This window comes from Halichoeres trimaculatus, unplaced genomic scaffold (assembly GCF_033239565.1).
Source record: "Halichoeres trimaculatus isolate MK-OKI-2021-1 unplaced genomic scaffold, fHalTri1.1 fHalTri1_scaffold_19, whole genome shotgun sequence".
NCBI lineage: Eukaryota > Metazoa > Chordata > Actinopteri > Labriformes > Labridae > Halichoeres > Halichoeres trimaculatus.
The window spans coordinates 247,312-270,299 of NW_027437197.1; the positions used below are offsets into that span (position 1 = coordinate 247,312).

At 49.6% G+C, this 22,988-nt stretch overlaps 2 protein-coding genes across 15 annotated transcripts in view; one reads left to right on the top strand and one right to left on the bottom strand.

Annotated features, from left to right (window-relative positions):
- Positions 1-169: 169 nt before the first annotated feature.
- On the bottom strand, positions 170-11,569 carry LOC141807989 (uncharacterized). Of its 3 annotated transcripts, none has more exons than XM_074694243.1 (24): positions 10,754-11,569; positions 7,500-7,528; positions 7,102-7,168; positions 6,884-6,946; positions 6,662-6,733; positions 6,541-6,573; positions 6,239-6,313; positions 6,096-6,167; positions 5,670-5,741; positions 5,532-5,597; positions 5,403-5,459; positions 4,243-4,311; positions 4,101-4,154; positions 3,914-3,952; positions 3,762-3,830; positions 3,537-3,593; positions 2,860-2,910; positions 2,693-2,761; positions 2,550-2,603; positions 2,326-2,388; positions 1,946-2,023; positions 845-953; positions 539-641; positions 170-451 (listed from the first exon to the last, which is right to left on the bottom strand). In XM_074694243.1, exons 2-24 carry the CDS (start codon positions 7,513-7,515, stop codon positions 435-437), a joined length of 1,425 nt encoding a protein of 474 aa, XP_074550344.1. In that variant the 5' UTR covers positions 7,516-7,528; positions 10,754-11,569; the 3' UTR covers positions 170-434. The 3 variants fall into 3 exon arrangements, with proteins under 3 accessions (XP_074550344.1, XP_074550343.1, XP_074550345.1); XM_074694242.1 differs by lacking the exon at positions 10,754-11,569 and adding an exon at positions 9,916-10,359 and having other exon boundaries at positions 7,500-9,747; XM_074694244.1 differs by lacking the exons at positions 5,403-5,459; positions 5,532-5,597; positions 5,670-5,741; positions 10,754-11,569 and having other exon boundaries at positions 7,500-10,359.
- Positions 11,570-12,188: 619 nt separating this feature from the next.
- Positions 12,189-22,988, top strand: part of mycbp2 (MYC binding protein 2) — a 53,753-nt gene continuing 42,953 nt past the window's right edge. For 7 of the 12 annotated variants that reach the window (XM_074694743.1, XM_074694751.1, XM_074694750.1 and 4 more), the window contains exons 1-5: positions 12,643-12,938; positions 14,982-15,057; positions 19,441-19,656; positions 21,164-21,317; positions 21,730-21,926. In XM_074694743.1, coding sequence (XP_074550844.1) covers positions 12,667-12,938; positions 14,982-15,057; positions 19,441-19,656; positions 21,164-21,317; positions 21,730-21,926 — 915 coding nt within the window. In that variant the 5' untranslated portion in view covers positions 12,643-12,666. Of the gene's footprint in view, positions 12,939-14,981; positions 15,058-19,440; positions 19,657-21,163; positions 21,318-21,729; positions 21,927-22,988 lie in introns of all 12 variants that reach the window. The other 5 variants (XM_074694748.1, XM_074694746.1, XM_074694745.1 and 2 more) reach the window with 4 other exon arrangements.

The window sequence follows — 22,988 nt, forward strand, 5'->3', positions numbered from 1 at the left end:
AGGAAGTGTTGTTATGGGCACATCCGACCGAGAGCATCTCCGACTGATGGTCTCAGTCACGTGATCACAACCATTTTAATGCTCCAGCATGTTTATCACAACAAAGAGAAAACACCGAGCTCACACACACACACACACACGCAGAGATCTGACTCAGTCTCAGGTTTGATTCTTTTATTGCACAGAGAAAAGCCCCCGGCCCTCAGCCCTCTTACATCTCAGGATGGTCTCACAGTGAGGTGAGGATGCAGAGAGTAAGACGGTCTTTGTTTAACTCATGAAAGGTTAGAAACAGAGTCTGAGAAGAGTCAACATGTCCTGATCCAGACCCTGAGAGTCCAGCAGACCCCCGTCACCAAATAACCCGGATTAAATATCTGCTCCACGCTGGGCATCTGATCTGTGGAGTCTTGGTCTGAAGGTCTGTGAGGGACTCAGAGTCTCCATCTCTCTGTGGGGGACAAAGGAGTCCTGGTTAATGTCCTGGGACCTGGAAGAACCTTCACAGTCTGGACTCTGAGCGGACCTGGACTCTTACCTCTGGTGGACTCAAAACAGTTGTCACAGTGCACCATGTGTTTGTAGACCCACATGCTGTCCCCGGCTTTCAGGTGAGCCAGGGTGCCATTACACACCTCACACTGCAGGGGGCGCACACACACACACACACACACACACACACACACACACACACACACACACACACACACACACACACACACACACACACACACACACACACACACACACAGAGTTTGTCAGTGTGATATTTGACTGAATCTCCGGCTGAAGTCTTCTCCACACACGCTCTGATGGTTCAGGTGAACAGGAACATGAATCGCACCTTGAAGCAGGTCACATGACAGTTGATCTTCATCTCATCCAGGACGATCTTGGCGTCCCCGGTGAAGGGTTTACGACAGTAGGAGCACATGTCCTTCTCCAGCACGGCCCTGGAGAGAGCAGAGCTGTGTCAGTATCATCACATCCAGGGACCACCTGATCACGCCAAGCATGTCAAACAAACACGTCAAACACACTAAACACGTCAAACACATTAAACACAGTCAGTGAACACGGATTAAACTCCATGAGGGGAAATGAGACCAACAGACCAACACAGTTTACAGCCTGTGACGTTCACTCTGAGGCCCTGAGGGACAAACTGAACACTGACCATCAGAGCTACCAACAGGCTCATCTGTTAGCATTCTGCATGCTAACATGCTCTGTACTGTGTTTGTTCTGTTAGCAATCTGCATGCTAACATGCTCTGTACTGTGTTTGTTCTGTTAGCATTCTGCGTGCTAACATGCTCTGTACTGTGTTTGTTCTGTTAGCAATCTGCGTGCTAACATGCTCTGTACTGTGTTTGTTCTGTTAGCAATCTGCATGCTAACATGCTCTGAACTGTGTTTGTTCTGTTAGCAATCTGCATGCTAACATGCTCTGAACTGTGTTTGTTCTGTTAGCATTCTGCATACTACCATGCTCTGTACTGTGTTTGTTCTGTTAGCAATCTGCATGCTAACATGCTCTGTACTGTGTTTGTTCTGTTAGCAATCTGCATGCTAACATGCTCTGAACTGTGTTTGTTCTGTTAGCAATCTGCATGCTAACATGCTCTGAACTGTGTTTGTTCTGTTAGCAATCTGCATGCTAACATGCTCTGTACTGTGTTTTTTCTGTTAGCAATCTGCATGCTAACATGCTCTGTACTGTGTTTTTTCTGTTAGCATTCTGCATGCTAACATGCTCTGTACTGTGTTTGTTATGTTAGCAATCTGCATGCTAACATGCTCTGTACTGTGTTTGTTATGTTAGCAATCTGCATGCTAACATGCTCTGTACTGTGTTTGTTATGTTAGCAATCTGCATGCTAACATTCTTGGTTAGCCTGCTCCACCTCAGCGTGTTTCCCGTGGTGGAGGGAGGAGGCTCTTACCTGTCTGAGGATGAGTACAGACTCTTTGTGGAGGATTTGGAGTAGATGGGATCTGACAGGTCTGACAGATCTGTCCTGCTGTGAGAGTCACACAGTTAGCATCTTGTTTAATTTAGCATCTTGTATAAGTTAGCATCTTGTATAAGTTAGCATCCTGTATAAATTAGCATCCTGTATAAGTTAGCATCTTGTATAAGTTAGTATCTTGTATTAGTTAGCATCTTGTATTAGTTAGCATCCTGTATAAGTTAGCATCTTGCTGCTGCTGGATGTCTTAGAGCTGTTGAAGAGGAGCAGGTGTAGCGTCAGAGGAGCAGGTGTAGCGTCAGAGGAGCAGGTGCAGCGTCAGAGGAGCAGGTGTAGTGTCAGGTGTAGGGTACCTGCTGCTCCTGTAGGTGGTGGTGGAGCTGAGGGATGGGCTGCTGATGCTGCTGTACTCATAACTGCACAGAGAGAGGATGAAGCAGTGTTTGTAACATGTCTTTGACACATTTATCACAGGTAGGGGTGGGGACTGTTCACATGTAAATAAAGTTTACAGTTTATTTATTCTTCAGAATATTCCCACATTTCACTCTGAGTCTGAACCTGCTCTGTGTCTCACCTGGAGTCCGGTTTGGAGTAGGAGTAGCTCTTACTGTCACCGTCATAGAGGTCACTGAGGAGAAAGAGGTCATGGTTAGAGCACACCTGCTGCAGTACGGTCACCTGTTCACGCAGACAGAGACTCAGGAGAGACAGGGTCACCTGGACTTGGAGCTGAGGGTGTAGGAGGTGGAGCGGATGGAGGGGGTGTCCTCGGTGTAAGAGCTGTAGCTGTGTGACACAGAGCAACAGAAAGAGTGTGAGGTTTTATCTGGATCACTGTGCTCCTCTCTGCCCCCACCTGAGCTCAGCCTCTGAAGCTGGTTTACCTGGTGGTCCTACGGCCGGCGGACGGGGACGACAGGGTCGGACTCTCCAACCTGAGGCACAAGAAAGACAGAGTCAGAGGACCAGAGGCTGACAGACCAGACCAGACCAGACCAGACCAGACCAGACCAGACCAGACCAGACCAGACCAGACCAGACCACACGAGACAGGCAGACAGACAGACAGACAGACAGACAGACAGACAGACAGACAGACAGTCAGACAGACAGTCAGAAAGACAGACAGACAGACAGACAGACAGACAGACCAGACCAGACCAGGCCAGACCAGACCAGACCAGACCAGACCACACCAGACCACACCAGACCACACCAGACCACACCAGACAGGCAGACAGACAGACAGACAGACAGACAGTCAGACAGACAGTCAGACAGACAGACAGACAGACAGACAGACAGACAGACAGACAGACAGTCAGACAGACAGACAGACAGACAGACAGACAGACAGTCAGACAGACAGACAGACAGACAGACAGACAGACAGTCAGACAGACAGTCAGACAGACAGACAGACAGTCAGACGGACAGACAGACAGACAGACAGACAGACAGACAGACAGACAGTCAGACAGACAGACAGACAGACAGACAGACAGACAGACAGACAGACAGACAGACAGACGTCCACCATGTGACAGATGATTGTCCTCACACTCTGCTGCTCTCCACTGTGATGATTTCTCTCTTCAAGCTGCTGCTGCTCCGGCTGCTGAGGGGAGAGTGTGCAGTTTAAATTATGTTATAGAAATACGTTATAATCACTGTTTATTATAATAATAATCTGTCAGATCAGTGGTTTTTATAACCATGTATTCTCAGAGGTCATTCTCATATCAATGATTATTTTGTTTGGTTGAATCCTCAGAGATCCTCTCACCTGATGGGAGAGCTCAGGCCTGAAGTGATGGCTTTGGGCAGCAGGGTGTCGTACAGGTCATCTTCAGCGCTGTGGGGTCAAAGTGATCACTGGACTGAGTGGAAGCCTTCATTTAAAGAGTCTACAGTCTGAGGACAGGATCAGGGACTCACCTGGAGGAAGCTCTGGTTGTGGTCGTAGTCTTCACGTCCCTGGAAAAGAGAAACCCAAAGTGATGTTGTGTGTGTGTGTGTGTGTGTGTGTGTGTGTGTGTGTGTGTGTGTGTGTGTGTGTGTGTGTGTGTGTGTGTGTCTGCAGTGTTTAATGTTTCTGACTGCTTCATGTCCTGCAGTAACTCACCCGTTGGTGCTGCTCCTCACCGTCACCGTCTCCGTGCTGGAGATGGTGGATTTGCTGTGATCAGAACAGAAACATGGGTTACTGACTGTCTGCTCAGGGATCAATAACACTCATCTCCCAGGACCACGGAGGAGAAGATCACCTGTCCATGGGTGAGTAACTGTCTCTGGCAGAGGAGGAGACCAGCGAGTCAAACAGTTTGTCCTCCGCTCTGCAAAAAGGAGAGGAAGAGGAGAAGTTACCAGCTCCAACAAAAACAATCAAATGACTGAAGATTATTGATGATGAGGAGAGATGTTAAAACACAACAGATCACCTCTTTCTCTCACTGTGAGGAGGCTCCACTTATGGACTAACAGAGGCTAACAGAGGCTAACAGAGGCTAACAGAAGCTAACACAGGCTAACAGAGACTAAAGGATGCTAACAGGAGCTAACAGAAGCTAACACAGGCTAACAGAGACTAAAGGATGCTAACAGGAGCTAACAGCCTGAGGTGAATTTCAGAAACCAGTTCCTGAACTGGTCAAAGGCTGCCCTCACTCAGGACTATTTTCAGTGGCGGACTGATACAGACTGGAGGCCGTGAAAAGGAAGAGCTGCAGGTTTTGGAGACTGACTCGTTCATCATTAGTGTGTGCTGAGATAGATTACATTAAAATACCATGAGAAATGAACCCGTTAGCATCATTACTAAAACAAAAACAGGAAAACAGAACAGGTGGACTTTAGGTAACGCCCAAAAGGACTTAAACCGGCCTGGAGGTTAAAAGTTTGTCACCGCGACACAAAACAAGATGAGACAAAACCACAACCCATCATTCATCTGACTCTGACTTTGGGAACTTTGTCTTAGACTCACTATCTTCTGAGGGATCCTGTGAAGGATCTTGTAAGGGATCCTGTTTGGGATCCTGTGGGGTATGGCCTCCTCAATGGCCTCCTTGTGTTTAGTTTTTGTCGGCTGGTTGCGTGACGTCAGCAGCCTGTGGTATTTGCCTTCTTTAAGTTTTTTTACATTCATGAAGTTTCAGATCAGCTCCATGTGGGACCTGAACCCTGGTCTACAAAGTGGAACCCTGCACCCTTTAGGGGTCAAGGTGGATCTTTGTGGACTCAGCCCTCCTTCTTATGAAGATGCAGACTGGCCTGAAGTTTCCTCCTCAGGTTTAGTAACAGATGTTTTAAAGTGTGTTAGTTGAGGGATCTGAGCTGTGGAGAGCAGCTGACTCCTGGTACTGTGACCACTAGAGGTCACTGTAAGGTTTCACACACACAGTCACACACGATGAGCTGGACTCACTCAGTGCCAGGCCTGCGTCTCACCAGCACAGTCTCAGAGGCGGAGACGGTGGTTTGGCTTCAAAGAAGAAAACAAACTTTAATCCAGTGAAAGTCTGAGTCAGACAGTCTGAGGTCTTTGGAGGATCACCTGTCTACAGGGGCGGTGCTCAGGACTGACTGAGGGACCAGGGTCTGGTACAGTTTGTCGTCTCCTCTGCACAGAGATCTCAGTTAAACAGGGTTTAAACCTGGACCCTTGAAAGGACGAAGAATCACAGACTCTTACTCTCTGGTGGTGACAACCGTCGTCTCCTTCACCGTGGACGCTTTGGTGGGGGAGAAAGGAGCGAACTGTTGCCTACATGAGGAGAGGTTTCTTCATCACAGACCAAAAACCAGCTGGACTGAGGTTTAAAGATCAGCTCAGACTCTCCTGCTCTCAAACACCTTTCATACATTTCCCTGGAAGCTCGAAAAACTACATCAGGACTCTTTAGATCAGGACTCTACATCATGTAGTTCATGTTCCTGTGGCTGTGAGCTCCTTAAGGATGGACTAACCTCCTCTAACACCTGTTCACACCTGGTCTAGCAGCTCTGGTCTAGCAGCTCTGGTCTAGCAGCTCTGGTCTAGCAGCTCTGGTCTAGCAGCTCTGGTCTAGCACCTCTGGTCTAGCAGCTCTGGTCTAGCAGCTCTGGTCTATAGTCTTACCCTTTGTTTGAGGCCCTCAGCACGCGCTCAGAGAAGGTCTCGGTCTTGGTTGGACTTTTGAGCCCAGGAGATCTGCAGGAGGACAGATAGGACTGAGCTGACAGAGTCTCATAGGGGGGACGGTCTGAGGTTTTGACAGGTACCTGAGCCCCTGGGAGGTGGTGATGGTGGTCTCGGTGGTCTTTCCGTCCTTGGTGACCGTGGTGGTGGTTGTGGTGCTGAAGAAGGAGACACACAAACAGTCAAACACGAGGATCAGTGAGAGACAACCGAAGGAGAGAGTCACAACCAGGACCCAGACCAGTTCTCCCTGTCCCTGCTCCAGCCCAAACCGAGCCTGAACCCCTGTTCCTGAGCTCTGACCGCTGCCTGAACACACCTGGCCTCACCTGAAGGATGTGTTAACAACATGTGAAGTCTGTTTTAGTGTAAGTGTTGGACCAACCTGCCTGAAAGCTCATCCTGGCTCCCCCCAAACCTGCAAAAACCAAAACCAAAGGTCAGCATTTCCTGTCTCCTGTACTTCAGCAGCTGGATTTACAGGTCCTGGTGTTCCTCAGACCCACCTCCTGCTCAGAGACTGCACTGATGTTGATGTGGTTGAACTTCTGGAGGGTTTTATCTCATCAGGCAGCGGGCTGGAAGAGAAAACACTGAACATGAGACGACCTGAGAGGGTTAATGAGCCAGGCTTCAAAGACACCTGTGTGTGTGTGTGTGTGTGTGTGTGTGTGTGTGTGTGTGTGTGTGTGTGTGTGTGTGTGTGTGTGTGTGTGTGTCTGCCTCACCTTGACCCTCCTTCATCTGAGGTGAATCTGCTCAGAAGACCTTTCCCGAAGTTTGGGTCCCGACTGGAGGAGACAGACCAAGAGTTAATTCAGACGGCTCAGTTTGAAACGTTGGGCCACGCTGGGCCACGCTGGGCCACACTGGGCCACACTGGGCCACGCTGGGCCACACTGGGCCACACTGGGCCACACTGGGCCGGGGTCAAAGCCTGACTTACTCAACATCTTCATCCTCATCGTCCGGCTTACGGATCCAGCTCCCATCCTTCAGGAAGTTTGACCTGCCTGCAAACACACGAGCAGGAGACGAGCCGGTCAGAACAAAGATCCAACCTGAAATACTGCCATCCAGCCCGACCAGAACCAGGTCAAAGGTCAAAGGTCATAGATCAGTTTGTAGACCATGAAGTCGGGCTCTGCAGCCTCTTTTTCTCTGAGCTCTGTGACCTGTGAGGTGTGTGTGTGTGTGTGTGTGTGTGTGTGTGTGTGTGTGTGTGTGTGTGTGTGTGTGTGTGTGTGTGTGTGTGTGTGTGTGTGTGTTAGTAGTCTGAAGAACATTAAAGGGTTAATATAACCTGATCACCATGATGGGTTAGTCGAGTTTTCTCACACTTACTTGTCAGTTTGCTCATTTTGTAACTTCACCTGAAAAACAGAGGAGAGTTCATCAAGTTATGGAAGTGCATCAGATTAACCACTGGGGGGCGCTGCAGGCTGTCAGACAGTAACTCTCCACAACTGAAGTTTGACCTCAGGTGAGCACACAGGTGACCTGGTCTCATTTTCAGGATCGAACTCCTGATCTTTGATTTCTCTCTCTTCAGGAGCTTCAGCTGAGCTCTGGGTCACGGTAAATCTCTCCTGAACCGCAGAGAATCAGATTAATGCCATGAACTGGTTTGTCTTGATCTGTGCTGACAAGTCACACCTGCGCTCCCCAACACGCCCTCTCTGAACACACCTTTGTCAGCTGAACACAGGGCTCTGTGTGACATGTCATTAGCTATCAGTGATAAAGCTCTCTCCTTTCAAACAGAGCGTCAGCCGCTCTCACACCACCCGTCAGGAGCCTGAAGGCCCAAAGCTTCAGCTGAGAGGAGATTAACGTGTCCCCAACATTTACCCACGGCCACAGGAAGCTGTCTCCCTGACGTCCCGTCACAGCTGGCCGTGGAGCACAGCTGGCCGTGGAGCACAGCTGGCCGTGGAGCAGAGCCTGCTCCTGTTTCTAGCTTTGCTTTAAAACTAACTTTACAGACAGATCAGAATCTCACGTTGGATGGTGCACACATTAAAGCTGGAGGATCTCAGACTGTGGGGATGTTTCAGTCATCAGTTTAACACCTGTCCTGGGATCAGTTTGAGCCAACAGAGTATTTTTCTAACATGAAACACGATAAAAAGCTGTGATCTGTGTGTGTCAGCGAGCTCAGGACCAACAACTCCTCAGCGTCAGAAATCAGATCCTCTGATGCTCCTCATCATGTCCCTCACTCAGCTTCAAACCTGAGGTGATTCCTGTCCCACACCTTTACCTGCTCACAGACAACTTTAAAGATCATCAAACTCTCCTGACCGTCAGGAAATCAAAGCCTCTGATCCAAAATAACCAGCGTCTACCTGAGGACGAGGCGTCACAGAGAGAAGGAGCAGCACCTACCTGTGTGGCTGTCTGGATGCCTCTGAGTAACACCTGTCACCTGTCTGATCCTCTGTCACACCTTCGCAGGGCGCTCCTCTTTTAACCTTTAAGGAGGAGACTCAGAGGCGTGGCTCCTGTCAACAATCAGACCCTCCTCCTCCTCCTCCTCTGTCGTCACCCGGAGCGGCTGCAGTGATCATCGCTCTCCTCCGTCTGCAGGTTGAACAGAGGTTAGGGTGGAGCGCTGAAGGACCTGACATTCAGCTCCAGCAGGCAGCGCTGCCACAGGGTGTGGAGCTGGGACTACTTTGACCTTCAGTGACCTTGAACTTATCCGGGGTCGTCCTTTAACCTGTTGATCTGATGGTTTAGAGACTAAAGACGTGTGTCAGTCAGTTTCTGAGCCTCCTGTGGGGCTCCTCAGGTGGACTCAGAGGTTTTATGAGACCAGCACCCGGGTTATCTGTCAGACCTCCAGAGGCGCACAGAGCGCCACCAGGAGGATGATTTATGAACATACAGGACTCTGTCGGTCCGTCAGCCTCACCATGAGCCGGGTCAGACCCAGACTGTGTCAGAGACTCACTATGAGCTGCTGGTTGGTCTTACAGGCACCAGGTCCTCACAGCAGCTCAGAGACTCCCCTGGACCCCCCACAGCCCCTGAACCAGTCTGACACGGACTCATAAACCAGTCCGAGCTGCAGGCGGACTTTGCTTCACGCAGGCTGATAATACAGAGATCAGAGCTGGTTAATGATTCTCACTGAGCTAAATCAGAGCTGAGTGATGACGGTCCGCTCACACAGAAACGTCCTGTTCACAGAACCAGAAAGAGTTCTGCTGCCATCGGCCCAGCCCAACCTCAGTCTGTGACAGGAAACAGAGTTTAGACTCATGAGCGACGAACAGAGCGCCCGTAGTTTCCTCCTGAGGGTGACGGAGGCAGAAAGACTCAGATTAATCATCAGCTCTCTGAAAAACTATTCAACAACTCCAACCTGGTATTGTCTGGGGCTTCATGACTGGGTGTGCCGTGTTTTGGACGTTCAAAGGTATGAAAGGTGCATAGCAGCGAGGGGTGTGAGCCTGATACTGAAGGGGCCCCTCCCATGGCGCTGACAGCAGAGAGGAATGCAGACGACACGGCGTGATGAACTACTGGGACCAGAGCCAGCAGGTCCACACAGAGTCACATCCCTCTACCACAGCAGAGTCCAACCCTGAGACAGACAGGAGGACACGAGGACACGAGGACACGAGAACACGAGGACACGAGGACACAAGACATTAAGACGTGAAGAAATGAGGACACTGTCCACACTGAGCTCAGAGTATCAGCATTAAACAAACTCAGAGCTGAACCACGTCAGCGCCAGTCTCTGATTTACAGTGACAGACAGAATCCACCTCCACAGGTCAAATATAAGCTCCTCCCCCTGTTTGATGCTGACAGTCAGGCTGCTCCACAGCTTCAGTGGCGTTTCTGGTTGAACAGATCTGATAGAAAAATAAATTTAGGTTATGAGTCCTTGAAGCAAAGCACGCCCTGATCCTGCTGTGCTCAGCTGCAGCCACTAACATAGGGTTACCTGGTTACCTGTCCACCTGGTTACCTGTCCACCTGGTTACCTGACTACCTGGTTACCTGTCCACCTGGTTACCTGACTACCTGGTTACCTGTCCACCTGGTTACCTGTCCACCTGGTTACCTGTCCACCTGGTTACCTGACCAGCTGGTTACCTGTCCACCTGGTTACCTGCACTGCAAAAAACTGAAATCTTATCAAGTGTTTTTGTCTTTTTTTAAGTAACAATTGTCTTATTATACTCGATATGAGCCACTTTCAACTTATCAATCCAGAAAAATGTCTCGTTTCAAGTTATCAGAGTAAAATGAGGTTTGAATCGCTTGTAACCAGTAAAAAAATCTGCCAATGGAACAAGAAAAAATTGCTTGAAAATTTCCTTGAGACTAGAATAATGTCTTAATACAAGTAACTTTTCTCTTGTTTCATTGGCAGATTTTTTTTTACTGGTTACAAGAATTTCAGAGCTCATTTTTGTCTTTATATAACTTGAAACAAGACATTTTTAGGAAATGATGAGGTGAATGTGGCTCATTTTATTTTCCACTGAAAACAAGACAAAAACACTTGATAAGATTTCAGTTTTTGCAGTGTGACCACCTGGTTACCTGACCACCTGGTTACCTGACCACCTGGTTACCTGACCACCTGTTCTGTGGCGTTGTGTAGTTTAGTGAAAGACATGTGGCTCAGAGGTCTTTCCCTGTGGACTCATGGACCCACAGAACCACGGCTGCCTGCTGAGCTGGACCTGGAGGAGCTGGACCTGAAGGGGCTGGACCTGAAGGGGCTGGACCTGAAGGACCTGAAGGGTTCAGGCTGGCATTTCAGACTTTGACCGGCTCACGCCTTCATGTGGACACATATTAGCACTGTCTCTTCTTCCTCTCCTCCAGGACAGAGATGAAAAACCCCGGGAGTTGGACCAGCAGCCTCTGACCACATGTCCTGGTCACATCCCAGAGCCAGCAGACCCTCCAGCCCTGGTCCCTGGTAGAGACTCCCTGAGGTGAAGAGAGGATCCTGGGTTTGGTCTTCAGCCCCTCTGTCAGGACTCTCTGGTCTGAAACAGGCCGGCTCTCTGATGCTGCCTGTGGTCCTCTCAGAGCTTCCTGGGTTGCTATGAGAAGAGGCTGTGGACCGACCCCCCTGCTTTGATTGGATCAGTGCAGCTCCTCACAGCCAATAGAGCCTCTCTGCCTCCTTTTCTCTCTCTTCCTCCTGATAAATGTGCAAACACACCAACAAACACGGAGAAAGCCTCCTCCAATAAACACAGAGTGACACAGCTTTAACCTTGACATGATGGAGATTCACTCAGATTTATGTCTGAATACACGTGCACGCTGCCACACACAGGTATTTATAGACATTTGTGCTGAAGCTTGGTGCTGCCTGCACCTGCAGCATCTTTTCATCTGATCGTTACTCAGCCTGTGGTTTCATGGCCTTTGGCTGGTTTCTAACAACCAGAGTCTGACCTGCAGTGTCCTCCCTCCTGCTCCCTGTGCAGCCTCCTGGTGGCCTTTAGGAATCACATTCACTGTGATTCTCAGACAACAACAGATATAAGACATATCTGCAGAGACAAGGGGAATAAGCAGAGTATGAAGGAGCAGGTTGATGGAGGGCCGAGCTGCAGGCCTGGAGGAGCCTGCACAGTGACAGAGACCAGGGACAGATGACTGCTCTCCTCCTGCTGAGGAGGTGATAGAGATGAAAACAAAGAGGTCTCAGAAAAACAGTCAGTAACACTGAGCAGAGGATCAGCTGCTCGGATCAAACTGAGATAAGTGAAGCAGTCAGACACTGCAGCAGGTTTTTAACGGAGCAGCTGAGCTTTACGTGTTTTAATGGCTGTACATGTGTCAGTCTGCCACAGTCAGATCAAACTGGGAGGGGTCCTGGACTGACATCTGCAAATTAAAGGTCCAAATTCAAAGAGAGCAACAAAGGCTGCTCGGCTCAGTCCAGCAACCTCCATCCTGTCGCTCAGCTGATGGGTTTCCTTTCCCTCCGACCAGTCCGTCAGAATAATGCTCACAGAGAGATAATGCTCAGATAAATCGATGCTAGCATCGCCCTGTGTCAGTGCACATCTCCCGGCATGCTGTCGACGCAGGACTCCTGCAGGGAGGAGGGATGATGGAGCTAAGATGGCAGCCCAACTGAGGAGCTGCCTCTCCGGGGTCAACAAATCTTCCAGGACGGACTGAAGATCAAACACGACCTGGCTCTGCATGAAACTGAGGCTGTCGTTTCGCTCTTTCTCCCTGTTTTTCCTGCTATGGCTTGAGAAGACCTGTGTTGTGGGGACCAGCACCGTGCTGACGCTGTGGCCCGGATCGGAAGGACCGAAGCTGCAGCAGATCGGCTACACTGCGCGCTGACAACAGCCGGTGACCGCGGGGCTGGAGGAGGTGTTTCTGCGACTCGGACAGACCACATAATGTGACAAGCAGCGGATTTAACGAGCAGTGGGCTGCACCTGATGGCTGGATATGATCTAGCTGTGTTATCTGTTGTGTGATTTATGCATTGTTCTCCAAAACGATGATGTGTGCTGCTGCGGCAGCGGCCGCCGGTGGAGGGATCCTGCCCTCCTCATCGCCGTCGATGGGGCTGGGTGTCAGGGTCATTTCTGGAGCCGGGGCCGAGCTCTCCACCATCGGGTCGGGGATGGGTTCTTGTCCGACACCTGGAGCCCAGTCTGACTGTCGGACACGGTACCAGCTTTTACTCTCAGGGCGAGCTTTGGCCGAAAGATACAGACGGATTTATACCACCGCTATCAACGACAAAGAGCAGGGGATAAACCAGGCCAGGTGAGTGGAAACAGGCCGAGATAAAAAGATAAATATAAATTTAAATCTGAATAAAAAAGTATCATAGAAATCAGATATAATATCCCACAGGCCGGGCTGTCATTACTGAGGCTAGCCCAGCTAACGACCCGATGCTAACATTAACCCTTAACGCCAGGCTTCACCAGGTTCACCTCTGCTGTTCATTATTAACTTCACCTCAGCTAACGAGGCTCTTATCATTAATTAAGGGTCATTAATTTATACAAACTGTGCTGTAAGGATTGATTTCAGACGCACTGTTTGCGGGCTCAGCGTGCTAATAGCATTCAGGCTCTGACTTCCTTAGCTTGTCATGCTAAGCTAACATCATACGTTGTGTCAGAGGGTTGTTGTGTTTGGGGTTTAGACTGCTTGATACGGGTTGGAGGTAGACTTTAGGCCTCAGTTTAACACTGACATGTTGTCACCTGAGCAGAGGAGCACACCTGGAGGATTAAACCTCCAAATAAACCTCCTCAGGTTATCTCCTTAACAAGCTAACAGGCTAAATGTCAGAGCAGCAGTTTATTCAAACAGCTCAACGTAAACAAACGTATTGATGCTGTAATAAACCAGTTTGATGTTGAACACAGTTTGCTTGTGTTGTCACAGGTGATTGTGTCAGGTTTTTAATGAGCTGTGTTAAAGTGACTGAGTTTAGGCCCAACGGCGTCACCGTGTGAGCTGTCAGCTAACATCAGTGAGGAAGAGGAGCATCAGCTCTTCCTCAGGTTATCTCTGAGCTGACGCCTGTTTCTGATCATTAGGGTTAACTCGGATTATAACAGGACACTGTTTCTCCAGGCTGCTTTAATCTGGACATGTTTACAAAGAGAGGTGTGTTTGGGTGAACTCATTCCTGCCTTAACATGAGGGGGAAACACTGACGTCATTCTAGTCCTCCAGGTTGTGGACTGAGGATCTGGACCATTGCAACATCCAAGACCAAGACCTCATCAGCCTGTTCTCTGTTTAAATGTCACTATTTATCTCACTGAGCCGTGTTTTCAATCCCATCAAACATCAGGCCTGTAGGGACGATGGGAGCACCAGTTTCTTCTTCTGCTGCACAGATGTTTCAACGTTTGATCAACATCAGACCCTTAGAGATATTACTACACATATACAACCATTAGAATAAACTATTATTCCTGTGGTGGATTCTGATGTTAGTATTTAACAGATATGATGCCCATGGAGTATATATTCTTTAAATACATATTAAAATAAATAAATCAACCAATCAGTACAATCAGAGCACCAACAGCCCGCCTACAGGAGAGAGCAGAGTAAATAAAAAGCCTCCTCAACATGTCCCAAACTGTGGATAAACTTGACATAATGTTTTTGTGGTTTGGGGCTATAAAAAGTAAAGACTGACTGATCTCAGACGAACATTTAACGTGTTTTCTCGTTCTGCAGTGGGTTATAAACTCTCATTACTCACTCTGCGATTCTGTTTTTAGTAGTAAATCTATTTCTGTCCCTCAGACTGTCGAGTCATTGTCAGCCTCGTTTGAAAGTGAAATCAATCTTGAAAAGCCAATAAAAAGCAGAAAAACAGAGAAGAGACTTCAAAAGCATCAACTGGGAATGTCGGAGAAACCAAAGGCATCTTGTTTCTGTGGCTTTGTGACGATGAGTAACTCTGGATCTGATGATAACTGCTTCACCTCTGACAGTTCAGTAGGATGAACTCCATAAAGCCAGCTCTGTGCCTGCTGTTAAAGCAGAGACTTACTCTGCAGGAGAAAAAGTGAGATTACCTTTAAATTCCTCTGGAATTAATCAAACTTGTCCACCAGCTTCTCCAAACTAACTGAGAGATTAATGACAGATTTTTCTGCATCATGAGACCTAAAGGAAGAAAGGTCGTTGACAGAGAGCTTCACCTTCCCCTCTTTTCACCTGATTGTTCTCAGAATAAATGTTATGATGAGAAGACTGGTTAATCTGTCATGTTCTTCAGATCTCTGTCGTCTCAGATTCACATTTTAAAAACTGCCTGATCTTTACTTTCAGGGGAAAGAAGGCTCTGAGTAAGAAGAAACTGAAAAGGCGACAGAAGGTCAAATCAAAAGTGAAATCAAGAACAAAGGTAAGAGATCAGCTGTTACACAATATTACACCTGTTCACCTGTGTGAGGCAGCTTTAACCAAACCCATGTTCAGGTGAAGTTAATCTGTGATATCAAAGATTATAAATCTAGCCCTACGTCTCAGTGAGGGCTCATAAATCAAACTAACCATAGAGACCTTTAAAGTCACACTCACAGATCACCTCACCAGGTGATGTGTGAGTGCACCTTTCATGAGTGTGACACGCTCATACCTGAGACTGACGGGACAGCACCATTAAATGTCTGCACACAACTCTACAAATAGACATGACGGGGAACAACATGACTGCCAGATTAAATTAGCAGCAGTCACAGCGTTAGCTACGCTCTCTCAGGGATATGACCGGGCTGCACCGAGCTGCACCGGGCTGCACCGGGCTGCACCGGGCTGCACCGGGCCGCACCGTGCTGCACCGGGCTGCACCGGGCCGCACCGGGCCGCACCGGGCTGCACCGGGCTGCACCGGGCTGCACCGGGCTGCAGCATTAACATATAATACAGAGGATCACATGCATGTGGTTTATCAGCTTATCTGTGTAAACGCTCAGGAAGGTAGATAAGACTGTGGATGGACAGAAGTCCCTCAGAGCGGTCGCTCATCAGACTGTGAAGCTGAGTTTGCTCCTGTGAGTTTCTCTGATTAAATCCAGCTCATCAGAGATTTGTAAATGTAACAGCTGCATAATCCAGACTCTTTCTTCCTGTCCTTCAAAATCACTTTGTTATGGTTTCCTGAGCTCACAGCTGACTGACGGAGAATAATCCCACCCTGGAATAAGCACCTGAAGGTATCACAGCCGGTGAGTCAGGATCAGCTGTATCTGAGGTGCTGAAGACCCCCCCCTTGTGTCCTGATGAATCCTCACAGCTTGTTTGACTCTTTGCTGCAATAATTCAGCAGATTGAGGATCAGATTAGAGAAAGGTTCAGATTATCTGACATCTTGAAGGTTGTTGGCAGAGACGTTATTTTCTTAGGCGGAGCTGGTCAGACGCCAGGAAGCCCCGTCCGTGCATGAGGCTGGGGGGGTGGTGAGGCAGGAGCACAGCCTCATGGGAGTGGCTCTGGCGTGTGCACGATGGCCCGTTGCCGAGCGACCTAATGTGTTCAGCATCTCCACGGCAACAGTTGCCTGCCTCCATCTCCTTCGTCCAACCTCGTCAGTGTCAGAGGATGGATGCTGTCAGAGGACGGGTGGTGTTGTCTTGTTTTTGCTGAGTTAACGTCATGTTTGCTCAGACTGCATCGTCTTTAGACACAGAAAGGACAGAGAGGAGAGCATGGCAGAGGCACAGGAGCTGAGAGCTTCTGCATCTTTCATCTAAAAACTGACTAAGACAGAGAAGTCAGCGCTGGGTGGATGAGTCAGTCAGGATCTGTTCAGGTCCACTTGTTCCCAGAGCTGCAGTCCTGGATCAGCAGAGCCAGAGGAACGAGTGGTGGGCCAGGCCGGCTGGGAGAAAGCCGTGGGTAGCTGCTCCAGCAGTCATGCTGTGTTTGTGTTTGTGCTCCTCTCCTCTCCTCTCACACCGACTCAGGGAGAGGACGCTGCTGCTCCTCCCCCCGTGTCTGCTCCCAAACCTGAGAGTGGAGTCAGAGCGTAAACACTCAGCATCTAATGAGGAGGCTGCTGTTCAGTCTTCCTCTGATCCTGCAGATGTGTTGTTTTTAAGAGCTATGATTATAAGAAGAGGCGACTGAGAGCCCAGAGTCTTAATCCCCATGGTCCTCTCTGTCGGCCTGTGACGCTCACTGACTCTCATCAAACCTGACAAACAGACCCACGAAGGAGGTGACCGCAGGGAAGGAAATCACATGAAGAAGAGGAGTGACGTTTCTATAACATCTACAATAAAATCTGAAATAAAATCTGAAATAAAATCTGTAGAGAGCTGAACCACATCAGTGCCTTCATGTCTTAAACCAGGCAGAAAATGAAACATCATGAAGGTCAGAGGAGCAGTGATTATTTTTTTATTTGACCTTTATTTTAACAGTTCTCATTTACAAACAGGAAGTGGCCAAGAGGAAAGCACAGACACGTCAGACAAACACAAACATGATGTTACCACACTAACAAACGATGATGATGATGATGGTGAGGATGATGATGGAGGTGAGGCAGGAAAGAGGTGCGTCAGATGTTTGTCCTGGTTGAATAATATAAAAGTTTACACTGAGGTGAGAGCTGCAGAGAGCTGAGAGTCTGTGTGGACACGTGGACCTGACCTCATGGACATGAAATCATCCTGTTCCTGTGTCAGTGAGCTCAGCGAGGTCAGTGAGGTCTGTGAGGTCTGCGAGGTCTGTGAGGACTGTGAGGTCTGTGGGGGTCTGCGAGGTCTGTGGGGGTCTGCGAGGTCTGTGAGGACTGTGAGGTCTGTGAGGACTGTGAGGTCTGTGGGGGTCTGCGAGGTCTGTGGGGGTCTGCGAGGTCTGTGAGGACTGTGAGGTCTGTGGGGGTCTGCGAGGTCAGCGAGGGGTAAAACCTGAGTCTGTCTTCAGAGATCCACTCCTCCTGACAGAGCGACCTGCATGCTTTGTTTGTCAGACTCCAATTATTTGCTGCAGTGGATGTGATTAACGTGATTGGTTATCCAACAGTCACATGACCGAGTCAGTGTCATAGATCCCAGCGGGGGCGCTCTGAGCCTGAACCGTGGTTATTCTGAGACGATGTTTCTTCATGTTAGCCTGAGCTGAATCCCGCGTTAGACCCTGGCTGTGAGGGGGTTCACATGGACCCAGATCGATGGTAGACTACAAACCAGACCCTTTTTGGGGAGAGAGAGATGAATGGTAAAACTAGGCCAGGCCTCCAGGGACCACCACAAACCTGAACCCTGACGGCCTTTTCTCTTAATTTCAGGTATTTTAATCTTTTCCAACCAAGCCGAGCGGCGTGCTGGCAGACGGGAGATCTGCCAGTTCTGCCAAACGGTCTGTGTTTGTGGGCACGGCGCCGTCGCTCTGAAGAAAGAGGCGGATTTAGAGGACATATCATGGAGACTGTCAACATGAAATTTATGGTTCCATCTTAATTCTTAGGATGGCTTGACTTTTGAAAGATAAAACTTCACGGTAAAAATGAAAAACCTGCCGTGTCCTCCCCCTGACTCTGGAGTCTTTGTTCATGATGTTGTGACCACCTTTCTTAATGAAGCCGTGGGGCAGTCTGAGTGAAACAGGATGCTCAGGAACATCCTCAGACCTGTAAAGAGTTTAAAGCTGCAGATCTTTCAGACCGTCATGAAGTCCTGGGTGAAGTGCAGACACGCAGAGAAGTGTTCAGGTGAGAGGCGTGTTGGGTGATGTGTCATGTGACGTAGCTGGAAGGTGTAACCGTTATGTGCAGGTAACTGATGGTGGTCTCCTTGAAGCTGTCAGCTTCAGGGAAAGATGTCAGATCCAGTTTTTCTTGGTAGGAAATTAGTTCAGATGGCGCCATGGATCCATCAGGGGGATGTCATCCCCTCAGGTGAACTGATCCATACGCTTGGTTTGCTGGATGTCCCTGAAGGAGAGGACTTTAATGTCAGGTGCTTTTCGGGTTATTACAGCTTCTCCCGACTGAAGTCTGGGATCAGGGTTTTTAGCGTGCCCCTTTGTGACGCTGAGCGGACACTTTGTGTCCAGCAGACGGTCAGAGGAGAGCAGCTGATGTCTCAGCCTCCCTGCTGCTCCCTCCCAAAAGGAGATGACATCATCCTCTGACTGTGCCGAGGCTGCAAACAGGGCTCAGTGGATCAATATGGTTCCCCAGAGACCACCTCAGGTCTGGGGGTAGAGGAGCTCTGGTTGGTGGACGGAGGAAGCTTCTGGTTAGTTAGTTATCAAGTTATTACTGCTGTTTGGAGCTGAACGCTCACACTTTACTGTAATGATCCGGTCGTTATTCACCCAGCGGCTCCTGGTTTATACCAACGATGGCAGAATCCATCAGAGCTTTGATTGATCCTTTAATTTCACAGGTTGAGAATAATCTGAGCTCTCTGACTTCAACTCAGGGTCTTCTGCTCCAGTTAAAGTTGTTGGGTAAGACGTTTTGTAACAGAGACAGCGATGTGCCCAGTGTGTTCACAGTGAGCCACCAGGAGCCACGCCAGGCCACAAGCTCACGTGTTTCAAAACACGGCCCAGACACGATCACGACACGGCTAAGACACGACTGAGACACGACTGAGACACGGTGCAATACGACTGAAACTCTCTGGGACCTGTTGTGTTTGTCAGTGGCCTGTCTGGTCCAGGTCTCTCTGAATAAAGAGGTTTTTGGTCTCAGTGGACCAGGTTAAACACAGGTTGAAGTCAGTGGTGGACTCGAGTGTCTGATTGTCTCTTCTTCCTGGTCTCTCCACAGGCTGAGAGTCTCGATGGCGCCCTCTGTGTGCCGGACATCAAGCTGCACAGCAACCCGTCGGCCTTCAACGTCTACTGCAACGTGCGGCACTGTGTGCTGGACTGGCAGCAGAGGGAGGCGTCCCTGGCGCTGGCCTCCAGGAGCTCCGTGCAGAGCGGAGACTCTGACAGCGAGGAGGAGGAGGAGTACCGTGAGCCGGCCGTGAAGCTGCCAAAGGTAAGAGTGGGAAAGGTGTGTTCAGGTGTGTTCAGGTGTGTTCAGGTGTGTTCAGGTGTGTTCAGGTGTGTTCAGGAGCTGCTCCCTCCCCCTCTGAAAGTCTGACTGAAGGATCCATTGACTCAGACGTTACGCTGAGGAAACCACCCTCAGGAGCTCAGCAGGAGAAATGTTTTTAGGATTATTTATGTCTCTGTGACATGAACAGCAGCATTAAGGGATAAAGACGAGGTCTGTGCTGTTTTTTTAACGCGCTGCAGCCGTACAGCTCCAGAGCGTGGAGAGAAGCAGCACAGGCTCTGAAATGAGCACAACATAAACTGTAGGATGTAGTAAAGGATTAGGCCGTGGAGATGCCTCGAGAATAGATGAGCTATGCCCTACTTTCCCCTCACGCAGCCCAGACCGCCCATTTACAAACCAGACCGCCTGTTCCCAGACCGCCCGTTTACAACCCAGACCGCCTGTTCCCAGACTGCCTGTTCCCAGACTGCCTGTTCCCAGACTGCCTGTTCCCAGTCCAGACTGCCTGTTCCCAGACTGCCTGTTCCCAGACTGCCTGTTCCCAGACTGCCTGTTCCCAGACTGCCTGTTCCCAGACTGCCTGTTCCCAGTCCAGACCAGCAGCACACACTGTGGGTCAGAGTTCTGAGTAACCTTAATTCTGAAATCCATGTCAGGGTCTGGAGGATTTCAGCTCCTGGAGGGGTATAATCCAGAAACCTATTGATCAGGGCTGTGCATAGTTTGTACCACTCATTGATCCAGGACACCCTGAACTCTGAGACCAACAGGAGGAGCTGACATCAGTCATTACTCAGATCATTTCACATGTTTTAGTTTGGTGAAATGTAAAAGTCTCTGCTCTCTCAGACTTTATCTGTTACTATAATTCTTTAGACCAATGTTCCTTGATTTTAGAACATATATCTATAAAGTATGTATGTTTATATGAAAGCTGTGATTCCAGTTTAGGGAAACTTGCTCCTCGCTGAGTCAGGACAGTCCACTGGGCATCATGTGATCCTCTAACAAGCCGAACATCCAAACATCTCCTTTTCTAGGCCACGCTCCTCTCTCCGTCTCTGTCTCTGCCTCCATCTCTGCCTCCATCTCTGCCTCCATCTCTGCCTCCATCTCTGCCTCCATCTCTGCCTCCATCTCTGCCTCCATCTCTGCCTCCGTCTCTGTCATTACACTGATGCTAACAGGGCCTGTTGAAGTCTCAGCGCGGCTGTAAACACCGAGGCCTGGACGAGGCTGCGGCGCTGTCTCTGTGACTCCTCCCTGCTCAGAGTCACTGAAGTTAATCACAGTCAGTCTGTGGTCATTACAGCACCATGTTCATCAGCTCCCTGAACCTGTATGTGTGTGTGTGTGTTTGTGTGTGTGTGTGTGTGTGTGTGTGTGTGTGTGTGTGTGTGTGTGTGTGTGTGTGTGTGTGTGTGTGTGTGTGTGTGTGTGTGTGTGTGTGTGTGTGTGTGTGTGTGTGTGTGTGTATCTGCAGATCATTGGCATCGGGCTCTGCGGGGTGTTTGAGCTGATCAAGGAGACCCGGTTCTCCCACCCGTCCCTGTGCCTGCGCAGCCTGCAGGCCCTGTTGGACATGCTGCAGGGCCAGCAGCCGGAGGGTTTCCAGACCGAGCCTCCGGATGTGTTAGGTGAGGCTGCAGACACACACACCTCAGAGCAGACTGAGCACTGAGACAGACAAGTAGGGGTCTGAACATGTGATCTGTGGCACCGTACATGTGTTCATGGTATGATCATCATGGGGTGACACTGAGGAAAGCTGCTGTAAGGATCTGTAAACACGACCTGACGTCAGCTCTGAGGTCTGAGCAGAGACCATCTGAACATCTCATGATGGAGGAACCGAGCTTTCAGTTCCTGGACTCTGACAGACTCTGACTCTTTCCTTAGAGTTCAATGTTTGTGTGTTTTTAGCTTCTCAGTGATGGTTTTAAGCTCTCTGAATCTCCTGACCTCCTGTGTGTGTGTGTGTGTGTGTGTGTGTGTGTGTGTGTGTGTGTGTGTGTGTGTGTGTGTGTGTGTGTGTGTGTGCGCCCTCAGAGTCTCTCTTCCAGCTCTTGTTGGAGACCACGGTCCGGAGCACGGGGCCCAATGACCCCACAGGTCAGGCCATCACGGCTCTGTCCTGCGCCTGCCTCTTCAGCCTGGTGGTGGCCTGGGGGGACACGGGTAAAATCCTGCAGGCCGTCTCCGCCATCCTGACCAACAATGGCAGCCACGCCTGCCAGACCATACAGGTAGGTAGACAGGTGTAAACCCAGCCGGCCCCTGGCTGCTCTATGATCAGAGGTTCAGGTCACCCCCCGCCGTCAGGCAGCACAGGTCGCTGGGAAACCAGGTGTGAGGGTTTATCTCTGAGTCCAGGTGGGCCTGGGGATAAAGATCTGATGATTAATCAGAGCTCAGGATGGGCTCAGTCAACTCTCAGAGTGAAGTGATGTTTGGTGTTTCCTCATCGATACCTTCCCCCATCTTACCCTGTTCAGGGTTTCCTGTGAGCTGGAGGAGCAGGTCTCTCTGGGACCCGACCTTTAGGTTCTGGTGTCGCTCCAGCAGAGACTCTGGGTAAATAGAGTTTGGTGAAATGTGGAGCCGCTCTGACTCTGCTGTTAGACCCTGTTCTCCTCCTGCTCCCTCAGTCCCCTCTCCCTGAAGCTTTAAGACCATAGCCAGGCTCACCTGGACCTGCAGACAGGATGGAGTCCCTGCAGCAGGTCTACAGCAGACCCCCCCAGAGATGGATTCTGGGGTTTTCTTTCCCACCATCCTCCAGTCCCTCGCTCTGACTGAACCATGACTCACCACAGCACACCAGGGAACTCAGAGTGTGTGTGTGTGTGTGTGTGTGTGTGTGTGTGTGTGTGTGTGAACAGTGTGTGTGTGTGTGTGTGTGTGTGTAAACAGTGTGTGAACAGTGAGATCAGCAGTGTGTGATGCACCACGGTACAGACAGGATGTGAGGACCTGTGCAGGGACTGACCCCTCAGCGTGGGGGGGCTGGTGTGGAGGTGTGTTCAGTGTGTAGAGGGGCTGTAGACGTCCTGTTAGGGCTGCACCCATCACAATTTTCTGACCGATCACTGATCTTTAAAAACTCTGACCTGCTGATACTAATTTTTATTTTTTATTTTCTATAACAGCAGATACCTTCAACTTTCTAATCTTATTTTATTGAAAATCACTGAACTTCACCTGTGAAACAATAAAATCTTTATGTTTTAACTTCAACAACCAATAAAGTGTCCTGAGTTTAGGTCTCAGAGCAAAAAGCAACAGAGGCTGTCAGAGCTTCCTGGTTT

Coding starts and splice junctions, on each gene's coding strand:
- LOC141807989 (XM_074694243.1), bottom strand. Junction 5,598..5,669: donor ACGGTTGTCACCACCAGAGA/GTAAGAGTCTGT, acceptor ATCTCTGTGCAG/AGGAGACGACAAACTGTACC. Junction 3,594..3,761: donor GGCCTGAGCTCTCCCATCAG/GTGAGAGGATCT, acceptor CTCTCCCCTCAG/CAGCCGGAGCAGCAGCAGCT.